The sequence below is a fragment of the Penaeus monodon genome, chromosome 42 (genome assembly GCF_015228065.2).
Source record: "Penaeus monodon isolate SGIC_2016 chromosome 42, NSTDA_Pmon_1, whole genome shotgun sequence".
In the NCBI taxonomy this organism is placed as follows: domain Eukaryota; kingdom Metazoa; phylum Arthropoda; class Malacostraca; order Decapoda; family Penaeidae; genus Penaeus; species Penaeus monodon.
This window is the reverse complement of record NC_051427.1, coordinates 23,426,931-23,439,430: the sequence shown is the minus strand read 5'-3', so window position 1 is coordinate 23,439,430 and position 12,500 is coordinate 23,426,931. Positions and strand designations below refer to the sequence as shown.

The 12,500-nt window shown below is 37.8% G+C and overlaps 1 protein-coding gene across 5 annotated transcripts in view; it reads right to left on the bottom strand.

The window, feature by feature from the left end:
• Positions 1 to 134: 134 nt before the first annotated feature.
• Positions 135 to 12,500, bottom strand: part of LOC119599320 — a 21,417-nt gene continuing 9,051 nt past the window's right edge. For 2 of the 5 annotated variants that reach the window (XM_037949067.1, XM_037949062.1), the window contains exons 5-14: positions 10,684 to 10,844; positions 10,386 to 10,511; positions 9,703 to 9,807; positions 7,034 to 7,072; positions 4,463 to 4,557; positions 3,227 to 3,376; positions 2,602 to 2,658; positions 2,217 to 2,318; positions 1,369 to 1,581; positions 135 to 1,030 (exon numbers count right to left, since the gene is read on the bottom strand). In XM_037949067.1, the coding sequence (XP_037804995.1) occupies positions 836 to 1,030; positions 1,369 to 1,581; positions 2,217 to 2,318; positions 2,602 to 2,658; positions 3,227 to 3,376; positions 4,463 to 4,557; positions 7,034 to 7,072; positions 9,703 to 9,807; positions 10,386 to 10,511; positions 10,684 to 10,844 (1,243 nt within the window). In that variant the 3' untranslated portion in view covers positions 135 to 835. The remainder of the gene's footprint in view (positions 1,031 to 1,368; positions 1,582 to 2,216; positions 2,319 to 2,601; positions 2,659 to 3,226; positions 3,377 to 4,462; positions 4,558 to 7,033; positions 7,073 to 9,702; positions 9,808 to 10,385; positions 10,512 to 10,683; positions 10,845 to 12,500) is intronic. The other 3 variants (XM_037949065.1, XM_037949063.1, XM_037949066.1) reach the window with 3 other exon arrangements.

Sequence of the window (12,500 nt, the reverse complement as noted above, 5' to 3'; positions counted from 1 at the left end):
TATCTGAAATAATCCTCTACATCATTCCACACAGCATAGGTTCTTCTGCAGGAGGCACTTTGACCATTTACTGCGTTCCTCAAGAAAGCTGTAATGCAAGCTCGAATGCGAGTGCAATATGGCGATTTTATTTCTTTTTTCTACATTGGTTATTCCTCATTCAATTACATTTTAGTTTCTTCTTCCTTCACTTCTTAAATACAATGTCTTTATAGCTCATAAAATAAAGACTATATATCTGCTATATGGTTAACAGATTTAGTTGTGTTAATATTCATAATTTTATCATTGGCAAAAACTGTTCAAGTAATGTGTGAGTAAAAAGTCTAAACTACAAAATGCTCTAGCAAAATACAGAGATATTTGCTGATAAGAAAACCAGTTAGGAATGTTATATTGGTGCTAATGCCAATAGTTAAAAATAATTAAACAGAATCAACTGGGAATCACAATTACTATCCTAAGCAACCATGGTCAACAACTGTTTAAAAAACAGACTTAGTTATAATACTCAATATACTGAAAGACTTGCATGTAGCTAATAGCTGCTCTTCCTCTACTAATATGAACCTCCCTTTCACCTCATCTTCTGCATACCTAACCAACCTATGCAACAGCTTTACATTGCCTACAACTGCATTATACCATCGCTAAATTATCATAATATTAAAAAAGAATTCTGTTGTCTTCCATACAACATCTACCAAACCCCCCCAGAAATCTGGAATGACATCGATTGCTCCTTTCCCACTATGGGGACACAGGAAAAAACGGTCTCATTATGAGGTGGAAGATACAAAATATCTGGTAAGGCAAATCCCAACCCAAAGTTCCATCACTGGGCTATAGGGGGGGTTTTGGGTCCCGATAGCTCCTGAATCAGGACCTTGGACGCGAAAGCCAGCAAGATACCAAAGGCTGCCGTGGTGATTGTGGAGTACGAGAGGGTGAACCCGTAGACTGTCATCTGGAGGGGGTTGTTCTGTAGGACGTACAGCATCTGCAGCCTCTCTTCCACTGGGCAAATGAACTGCAGGATGGACAAATATAAGTGAGGATATTTTTCATGATGACTGTATGTCAGTTTGGGATAAAAGTACTATATATATATTTTTTCTCATTACCACTATAATTTTTTGTATGCCACTTCCCCAGACAAGCTGATAGAGAAAGAATAAAAAGAAGGACAATGACTGAGAAAAATTGAGGACAAAAGGAAAAGAGAGAAAGAGAGAGAGAGAGAGAGAGAGAGAGAGAGAGAGAGAGAGAGAAAGAAAAGAATATTCCATAGAAAATGAGTATAGACAACAACGAGAAAATACACAACCCTAAAATGTCCCCACCCGGCCTCCCTTCCCATCCACAGACCTTGAGAAGCCTAAGCCCCTCCTGGTTGACCTCAGCATACGCGGAGGCCAACAGGGGGAGGAGGGCCAGCGGGAGGAAGAAGTTGGCCAGGTCGATCAGCATCGGGTCGTGATTGAGCCACAGGACCAGGTTCATGGCCAGCCACACCACCACCATGGACAGCACTGACATCATCCACCTCTGGAGCGCGACCGACGACAGCCGCAGCCGGGACTGTTCGCAGGAATTTATTTGCTTTTATTCGTCTACTTATCTTTTGGATATTTCAAATTTTGATTATGAGAATAGAAATTTACTTTTTTGAAAGAATTAATATATATTTATATAACTCCAGGATATGAAGTTGATTTGAAATATTTCACTATATCTAAATAAATATAATTGAAATATGATATAAACTTGTATTTCATGACCAATATGAAATAAATAAACAAATAATATAGAGATTTTACAAAGATACATATAAAAAAACAAAAAAAAAAGACTATCCCTTCAAACCATAAACAACATCTGTACTTCCTAATTACTTCTGAAAGACAGACAGACAGAAGAAAAGAAAAGAAAAGAAAAGAAAAAGAAAAGAAAAAAAAGAAAAGAAAAAAAAAAAAAAATATATATATATACATATATATATTATATATGTATAAATATATATATATATATATATATATATATATATATATATATATATATAATATATATATCTATATATATAATATGTATATGTATGTATATATATATGTGATATATATAATATATATATATATATATATATATATACATATATATAAAATAAAATAAACTGATTAACCAAACTGCCACCCTAAAGAAGCACAAACCACGTCTACCTGTATCTTCCAGTATCGGAACAGGATCTCCGAGTTGCTCATGAGAGGCGTGGGCTTCGTGCGGACCTCAGCGGATGTTGACGTACTACACACTGAGCTGGCCTGTTGTGGGGGGTAAAGAAGCTTTTATACTATGGGAGACGGCATCCAGAAATCATGAGAAATAATACAAATCAGGAAAGATTATTAGGCATTCCCATGTCAAAAGCCAATCACTGTTCAAACCCCAAGCATAAACAAACAAAAAGCATAAGGACAAAAGCTGATTGTGTGATGATTAAAATCCTTCCTGTAATAGTTTGGTTAAATGATACACCATTCTATAATAACCGCAATGCTCTAACGTCTATCAGAAAGTAGTTTATTGTCTAACGCTTCTCCCTACCTCGTCTATCTGGCTGTTGGATCGAGCTCTGTGTGTTAAAGTACTGGAAGCCTTCTCCTGAAAATAAGAGTGTGTGGGGGTTAGATGCTGAAACGAGATCTAAAGGAGAGGTGAAAGAGATCAGGATTGTACAGGAAATTAAAGAAAGGGAGGGGACAGAGAGAGAGAGAGAGAGAGAGAGAGAGAGAGAGAGAGAGAGAGAGAGAGAGAGAGAGAGAGAGAGAGAGAGAGAGAGAGAGAGAGAAGGAGGAAGGGAAGGAAAGGAGGGAGGGAAGGAAGGAGGGAGGGAGGGAGAGAGGGTGAGATGGAGGGAGACAGGGTGAGAGGGAGGGAGGGAGAGAGAGGGAGGGAGGGAGGGAGGGAGAGAGGGAGAGAGGGAAGGAGGGAGGGAGAGACGGAAAGAAAGAGGAAAAGAAAATGAGGGAGAAATAGGGAAAGAGAGAGAAAAAAAATATAAAGAAAAATAAGGTAGAAAAAAGATAAAAGAGGAAAAAACAGATAACAGACAAAAAAACAAAAAAACAAAAACAAAAACAAAAAAAAGAGAGAGAGAGAGAGACAAAATAATGACAGACAAAAAACAACCAAACAAGCGAACAACAAAAGACCCCTCCCTCTCTCCTACCTGCCCCTGAGCATCTTTCTGCACGTTCAAAGACCTCTCTGACGCAACGCTTTGCCCCGAGGAGGACGGCGAGGCTGGAATCCGGGGAATAGGAAGACCCACACTGTCTGGCGAACCACTTGAATCCGGCACACTGGCGCATCTGTTACCCTATAGATACACGACGGGATTTAATATTTTCTTCGCTGATAATCTGGATGACGTAGGATTTAACTCTTTTGTGGGATTCCCGTTCGGATTTAAAATTAGCCCGGCCTCCACTGGATTTGATAATAATATGAAATCATTTTTTTAGCTTTGAATAATTCCTTTTATGCAATTTTAGAGGAATTTACTCATTTTCAGCTTATTACTTAAAAAGGAAATGAAGGAAATAGAAAAAATAGATATAAAATAATAATAAAGAGCACGTACTGATAGAGTAAAATATATAATGACAGTAAAAAGTTTATAAACAAAACAAAAAAGAGAAAAATTAAAAAGAAAAATGATAAACTGAGATAACAAAGAAAATTGAAGATTTTTTTATAGAAAGAAAAGAGGAAGAATAAAAGAATACAGAAATACAAAGAGGAAATATATTAACATCAAATATATGTTTTTCTTTCCTCCCTCACTTCCATTCTTTCCTCTCTGCCTCTGTTGTGTCTCACTCCTTCTGCTGCTTCCTCTCCTTATCGCTTTTTACTTCTTGCCATCTTTCTCTTTTGCCCAAGGTCTCTCCTGCTCATCTTTCCCTCTTCTCTTTCCCTCGAGGTTCCTCCTGCTCACCTTTCTCTTTTCTCATCTCTGTCCTCCTCCTGCATCTTCTCCCCTCCTCCCTTCTCATTATCTTAATTTTCTCACCCTCTCACCCCCCCCCTTTACCCTCTCCTCCACATTCTCCCTTTCATCCCCCTTATCTGCTTATCCTACTGCACTTCCCTACACTCCCTATCCTTTCCTCCCTTCACCCACCTCCCTTTCCTCCCTTCATCCCCTCCCCCTTCCTTACTTTCTTCCTTTCCTTTCTTTAACATCATAATCCCTTCCCCTTCCTCCCTTCACTCAACACCCTCCCCATTTCCCTCCCACTCCATGCCTCTCTTCCCCTCCCTCCCTCCCTTCAACCCTCCCCATTCCCCTCCCTCCCTCCCTTTGACCCTCCCCATTTTTCTCCCTTACCTTCTCCCAACTCCCCGCACACACCCCTTACACCCTTTCCCTCCTCTCTCCTCATGCCTCTCTTCCCCTCACCTGTTGTGGGATGAGTGCCGAAGAGTTGGAGTCGACGTCGCTTGTCCCGGGGTCTCGCAACTCCTCCAGGTAGTCCTCGTCCACCCACGTGTACTCTATGGTCGCAAACGTCAAGGAGCAAGGAAAAAATAAAATAAAATAATAATAATATTTTGCAAGCCATCATTTTCTGAGGAAAGTATATGATTAAACCTGCATTTTCTTTTTTTCTTATTTCTTTCCAATATTCCTATATGTTATTTTCAGTATTATCATTACTGCCACTTTGGTTAAGAAAGTATTCTCATATGAAATGATGATAATGATGCTCAAAATAATATAAAGATATTAACAATGACTATGCTGATAATGCTGATCATGATGATTTTCATGATGATGAAATTTAGAAAGATGTTGATGAAAATATGCTATGATAATATAATTAAGATAATAACAATAACAATAATGAAGATGACTATAGCCTTAAAAAAAAAAAAAAAAAAAAAAAAAAAAAAAAAAAAAAAAAAAAAAAAAAAAAAAAAAAAAAAAAAAAAAAAAAAACATTAAATTAACACTGAGATCATACCTGCCTACCTCAAGCAAAAATTTCAAATCACCTTGACTGAGAACAAGAAAATAAAGATATTAATGAAAATACATAAATGAATATGTAAAAAAAAAAAAAAAAAAAAAAAAAAAAAAAATAATAATAATAATAATCCTGGAAGAGAATACAAACCTTAAAATTATTGCTCTGCATGCTTTAGTGGCGACAAGGAGGCTATTTTTAGTTATCAAGCCCGAATAGTTCATACAAAATTTTAAAGCCAATTATAAATAAGGATTAAAAAATAAAGTGAGCAAGCAAATGCAAATAAAATAAACATATAAATAAAACAAACAATAAAACGAAAAATTTAATAATTACAAAAATAAGGATAAATCATGCTTTTTTGGTGCAGCTGTGAAAAGCAATAAAGACACTAATTAAAACTAAAAAGTCATGCTGTACATCTCTACACAAAAGAAGTGCTCTGAATATTCTCCTTTTTTGCAAATCGACTCTTTGGCTGACGGCGCTATTTACATCGTCTGAACTCACCTCTGCCGAGACGATGGCCTTTGCGACAAATATCCACATAAAATTCCTTCATCTTTTAACAGCCATGTGGAATGTATTAAAAGCACCATAAAGGTGTTCCTATTCTGCCAGATAATGATATTAAATATTGAAAAACAAGATCCCAAGAAGCATAACCATCTGTGAAAATCAATTCACTGCTTGGCAACATGCAGATAGAGTGGTATTTGCAGATATGTACAGATTTTGTTGCAGATTTGTGAGCTGCGACTACGGAAGTGAAAGATAATTGCACATTGGCACACAAAGTCAGTGGGTAAAACCTAAGAAAAATGCAATGAGTAAAATCCAGTGCTTAAACACAGGTGCTTCTAAAGTGAGGGTCAAGATCTTTCAATATATCTTTTACCCCATAAACCTTGGGCTTCCTGACAAGGCTGACCATCTCCTGGAAAGGACGAATAATTAGAAACTACGCGACCCATCTTTCATTTCTTTCACCATTCATATTTTTTTTCTCCTCCACTTTTAGTCAATAGTATTCTGCTTCTTCCTACTCCCTTCCTTCTCTAAAAAAAATATTTACCGAGTGAAATATTTCCTCTATTCCATTACTATAAACAGAAAGAAAGGAATAAGGAGAAATCCCTCTGTCGTGGCTCACCCAATCCCATGAGAATATAGGGAAGAACGGGTCAAACAATATTACTTTATGCAGCTTCTGAGTCACATATAATCGGTCTTTTATGGGAAATCAGTTATTCTATTCTATTCCCTTCTTTTTTTCTATTTTCTTTGGAAAGTTGGGAATATAAGTATAATGCTTTAGTAAAGAATTGTTTTGCACATGCTAAAAAAGGTTTTGATGAATAAAGTTATTATCAGTTAACCACATGAATGTTTCTCAATTAACTGTCAAAAAATAAATACTCATATAATTTAAAAACAAGGTGCATATTACAAGTATACACTTATATATCAAAATTGTAGACTACAGTAAAATTGTGCTTTCTAATCTGCACTCGTAATGCAAAGCGTTTCAATTTCACGACAAATATACTGAATGGAAGATCATTCGTGCAAAACTACTCAAATATCTTCCAAAAAAGAAGAAGAGAGAAAGAGACAGAAATAAAGCAACATTTAACCTGCATCATGATGTTAGTTTTATATTGCATAAAGCCTTCTAGATTACAACTGCTTCACCCAAAAGCAAAGATCTTGCAAATGCATCTTGCTGTCCAGACTCTGCAAGCGATCACAGCTCGGCATTTTGGTTATAAAGAAAGAAAATAGAAAAAAAGAAAGAAAGAAAAGGATGTAAACAAAGACCAATAATAATAATTGGAAATGAGCAAAGAAATAGTAGAGAAAATGGGCGAGCAACCATTTAATTTCCTTTTTATACAGCAGGTGAGAATGTGCACCTTTAGAACACCACTGTGCTTCAACGAGGACTTTTAACAAGTTGTTTTACGAGCAAGGTTAATGAATCAACATGTTTTAATTACCGGATAAAAGCTCATTTCCTTCAGAGTGATGACCATTCTCTGAAAAGGATAATTGTCGTAATTAACTTTTTCAAATCATAAAGATAATAATTCTCGTCACGAAGGTGTCATTATCTTTCTTTTTTTTTCTTTCTTTTTTTTTGTCATGAGTGCAGTATGCTAATCAGTAGTAAGTCACTATACAATGCGTTACACTTTTAACTAATTAAGAGTTGGCCCTGGGGGTAGGCAAAGGGCAAATGCCAAGGGTGCCAGTCTTCACTGATTTGAGTGAAGATAAGTGAACACACTGTTGACAAGATGGCTAGAAAACATGCCATGTCCCCTGTGTTCTTTTGTCAATACATTGTCTTTACACACAGATTGCTCTACAAGTGCTTAATCACTAATTACCAGTCCTACATAACTGAGCTCTTTACCCTTTTCCTTGAATTTTCTAAAGCTTATCTTTTATCACTAACAATATTGTTAATAATATCATAATAATCATATTATTAAAGGCAATAATAACATCAGCATTAACCCAATCACCCCGGATTTATGTTCTGTCCCTTGTAGGTTTTTGTGAATTTTGTTACATACAGATGGCTCCACATGTGCTCAGCCTCCAAGGAGTCTATCAGTAGGCCCTACTGACCGATCTTGATTTCGCCATTCCTTGAATTGGCGGGAAAATGCGTTTTTCCTTTTAATACAATTGATATCAATACTGTTATTATTGTAATTGATGTTATGATTATTAAAGTATTATTAAAATCTTGTTAACATTTAAGACAATGAAATAATGCAAAAGATCCTTTCCAAAAGTCAAGGAAAAGGGTAAACAGGTGAGAAAGGTAGGACTAATAAGTGACCCCTTGATGACTAAGCACTTGTAGAGCCATCTATGTGTGAATACAATAAATAAACCTGTGTTACAGTGGGCATGGCATGTATTCTTGCCAAACGTGGCGATTGGGTTAATAGCATTAGACCCCCCCCCCTCCTCAAAAACTCAGGAAAAGTGAAATCAGCTGAGGACATGAAGGCTTACTCATTGGCTCCCTGCAGAGTCATCTATGCGCAAACATGAGAGAGAGAGAGAGAGAGAGAGAGAGAGAGAGAGAGAGAGAGAGAGAGAGAGAGAGAGAGAGAGAGAGAGAGAGAGAGAGAGAGAGAGAGAGAGAGAGAGAGAGAGAGAGAGAGAGAGAGAGAGAGAGAGGGGAGGAGGGGAGGAGGAGGAGGAGGAGGAGGAGGAGGAAGAGGAGGAGGAGGAGGAAGAGGAGGAGGAGAAGGAAGAGGAGGAGGATAAGAAGAAGTGAGGAGAAGAAGAAGAAGAAGAAGAAGAAGAAGAAGAAGAAGAAGAAAAAAAAAAAACAGTAGAAAGTATGATTACATGGCCCCACTGGGTTAAAGGCTATTAAATTGAATAGTGCCTCAGGTAACATTCCATATTTACTATAAATTACATAGTTTCCCAACAGCTATAGTATAATGAAGCCATAGACGAATTTGCTGCAAGGAAGGCAAGGCAAGAAAAGCTATCAAACCAGACTACATTATGCATATTACTCCATTTTTTCTTTTTTTTTTATTTAAAAAATACGTAAGATATCAAAGGGAAGGCCATGCTATTTGTGTGTGATTCCATGAATACAATGATGGTGTTGTGAATGGCTGCCTTTGACGTCATGTTTGGTCAGGGCCGACATCAAACTAATTGTAGCCATAATTACAAAGGCACACTACAAATGTGATGTCTAAGCTATGAGCACGAAATGAATACATAAAAGAAGACAACTTCTTCTTATTACAATAAAAAAAAGTAGAAAAAAAAGCTATCTGTTTCTTAGTAAATTACCTTCTATCATTAATACACAAATAGAATTGTATTCTGTGAAATACTTCTGAAATCTGAAATAACACAAAAATCCTTCTACAAAATACATAAACACTGCAATATGTCTACAAAGAGGAAATGCACCACAGCGACAATAAAACAAATGCAACAAACCGTGATTTTTTTCCCGGCAAACAAGGTTCATTCACCTTCATTTCATATTGCTTAACAATAATTCTTATGTAGACAAGGTATGAATGAGAATGAATATCTTCACAATACAAGAGATGTATTTGACCGGTTTCGACTGCGTCTTCGTCAGAAATACATGAAGATATTCATTCTCATTCATACCTTGTCTACATTTGTCAATATGAATACGGTTCAGTAATTCTTATCTTTCGTTGTTTATTACTCCTTTGTTATCATAGCTGTGTTCCAATTCATGAATACCATTCTTTTTTGTGTGAATAAGTAAAATATTGAACTCTATAGTCAATACCCTATTTGTGTTTAATATCAGTATCATTTACTTTATCCCCTTCCCTCTAAGTCTAAAATTCTGCCATCTGATAAGACCTTTAAACATAAACAATATTTGCTCTGATTTACCTTTCCTTCCTCCTTTAATAACTCCCCTTCCTAAAGAGTAATACAAATAATTGGAGGTACAAAAAAAAACCCGTATGATGCAGTCTAAAATAAGGAAGACAAAGAAGAAGAACTGTCAAGAAAAAAAAAAAAAAAAATGAGAGAAAATAATAATAAATGAAGAAGAAGAAGAAGAAGAAAAAAAAAACTACAAAAAAGCATCAACAAAAAGAAAAAGAAAAATGGACTTAAAACTCACCTTCGAGCACAGGTCTGTCTGGCGTCCCATGTTGTGTGACGCCCATGTACCTTGCTTCGTAAACACGTGAATCTTGTTCCAGAGACTGCATAAACTTGCGAATTCCTGAAGGAGTTTTGATTTGTTAAATCCTGCAACTCTATTTAAATTCTACAATTTTACATATGCTGATAAATGAAGTAACTTTCAAAAATAAGAAAAAGAATGTTAGTTCTTTATCTCTGAATTACCATACCATCAGTATTTTAGAGAGAGAGAGAGAGAGAGAGAGAGAGAGAGAGAGAGAGAGAGAGAGAGAGAGAGAGAGGAGAGAAAGAGAGAGAAAGAAAGAGAGAGAAAGAGAGAGAGAAAGAGAGAGAGAGAGAAAGAGAGAGAGAAAGAGAGAGAGAGAGAGAGAAAGAGAGAGAAATAACGGGAAGTTACAAAGAGATGAAAGCAAAAAAAAAAAAAAAAAGAAGTACAAAAAGTGAAAAATAAAAAAGATAAAAGGTGAGATAAGAGAGAGAAAGAGAGAGAGAGAGAGAGAGAGAGAGAGAGAGAGAGAGAGAGAGAGAGAGAGAGAGAGAGAGAGAGAGAGAGAGAGAGAGAGAGAGAGAGAGAAGAGAGAGAGAGAGAGAGAGAGAGAGAGAGAGAGAGAGAGAGAGAGAGAGAGAGAGAGAAACAACAACTCTAGATCAACCCACCAATGACATGTGTGCGGCAGACAGAGATGAGGACAAAGGCAACCAGATAATTCCAGGCGACGGCAAATCCCGAGTACACAACCCGCATTATGTATCGCACTTTGCACACTATTACGTCAACGGCCACTGTAAGGAAGGGTTTCAAAATTAGCAAACGGGATGGAAACACAATAAACAGGATAAATAAAGAAAACAGGATATAAAATACAAACATAATTATTGAACTTGGATGAGTAAAGAAGGAAATACAATACACGAATAATCACAGAACTAAAAATGTAAACACGACAAATCTCACCGGTCTGACACGTCTCATCCTTGAAATTAGAATAGGCACTGACATCGTTGATAAGGGCGAACAGCATCATCACCGTGAAGAGCACCGCTGCTGCGTTCATTTTCAAGATGGTCTTCGAGTGGAGCCGCAACATGTCTAGGAACTTCTTGTGACTGAATAACCTGTTGGGGAACAAGGACACGGAAGGAGAGCTATTTGACGAAGAGCACGGATTATGGGGAAAATGTGAGGTTGTGGGACTTTGGTTCGAGAGAGCTTAGTGTTATAAGTGTGATTTTTTTTTCCCTCCTGGATTTAAATTCATTTGTCTTATGGATTAGATGTGATAGATTGGCCCTGCTCATGATAACTTTTTTTCTGATACTTCATACTCTGAGAGCAATTCAAACAATTTAAAATTTATATCATATGTTTATCAATTTGTTTACACAGAAACATGCATGAAACAAGACAGAAATTCTGATATATACAATTTTTTTTTCTACCTGTCTGTCTGTCTATCCACCTGCCTGCCTGTCTGCCTGCCTGTCTACATCCCAAACCCTTAACAATACCACAAATCCAACGACTGATCTCAGATATTCCAAACATCGGTGTTCTTACCTGGTGCATTTCTCCGACTTCAAAGGCAAGCATGGAAGAAAAGTACTCTTTCAAGTTTATCTTTTAAAGCAGAAGACTTTGGAATATGTTTTTATTAAATCGTACAATTACACAACAAGATCAACAGAGGGTCTTTTACCATGACCTTAACCCAATCACAACCGGAGCCCCCGGTCCCATACCGAACAGTGCCTCATGGTGTGTGCAAGTCAGGTGTTCAAGGGAAAAGCAAGAAGCACGTGAAGCATAAGATTAACCCACTTTCTATGCTCTTGACTGTGGCATATTTGATGTTTCGGTAATGATGCTAAAAAGTTGTTTTAAGGGGCTATTTCTCCTTAATGAATACAGCCACGGCTAAACGAATACCATGACGTCAAAGGATGTCATAAGATGTCATGAATGGGTTAACCCTTTCCCGACGGGTAGTATTCATATTGGCCCGGGCCTTGCTGCCGGGGGCTTATATCGTAGCCCTAGCATCCGCGACCACTCATGCCAAATACTAGCACCCCATGCCGTTTCTTCGTAATACTACGAAGATATGTTGTATGTTCAGTTTTCATTATTTTCTAAAGTCTCTACTTGCCAAACATCCTGATAAATCGAGACTGAAGGGTATTTTTGTTGTTATATAGACTCCATCTTCTTCTTTTAACGGTAGGCTCATGTCTGAGCCGCCGTGGTCACAGCATGATACTTAATTGTAGTTTTCATGTTGTGATGCTCTTGGAGTGAGTACGTGGTAGGGTCCCCAGTTCCTTTCCACAGAGAGTGCCGGTGGTACCTTTTAGGTAATCATTCTCTCTATTTATCCGGGCTTGGGACCAGCAGTTGACTTAAGCTGGCTTGGCCACCCAGTGGCTAGGTAGGCAATCAAGGTGAAGTTCCTTGCCCAAGGGAACAACGCGGCGGTCGGTGACTCGAACCCTCGAATTCAGATTGCCGTCGTGACAGTCTTGAGTCCGACGCTCTAACCATTCGGCCACCGCGGCCTTGACGATCATGGGCTTCCATGATTCTTTCTTAGCAATTTAGAGCGGTGGTTTGCCATTGCCTTCCGCCCGGTGTTTTTATCGAGTCACCATCTCTATTTACCCGGCACTGACTTGAGCTGGCTTGGCCACCCAGTGGCTAGGCAGGCAATCGAGGTGAAGTTCCTTGCCCAAGGGAAACAACGCGCCGGCCGGTGACTCGAACCCTCGAACTCAGAT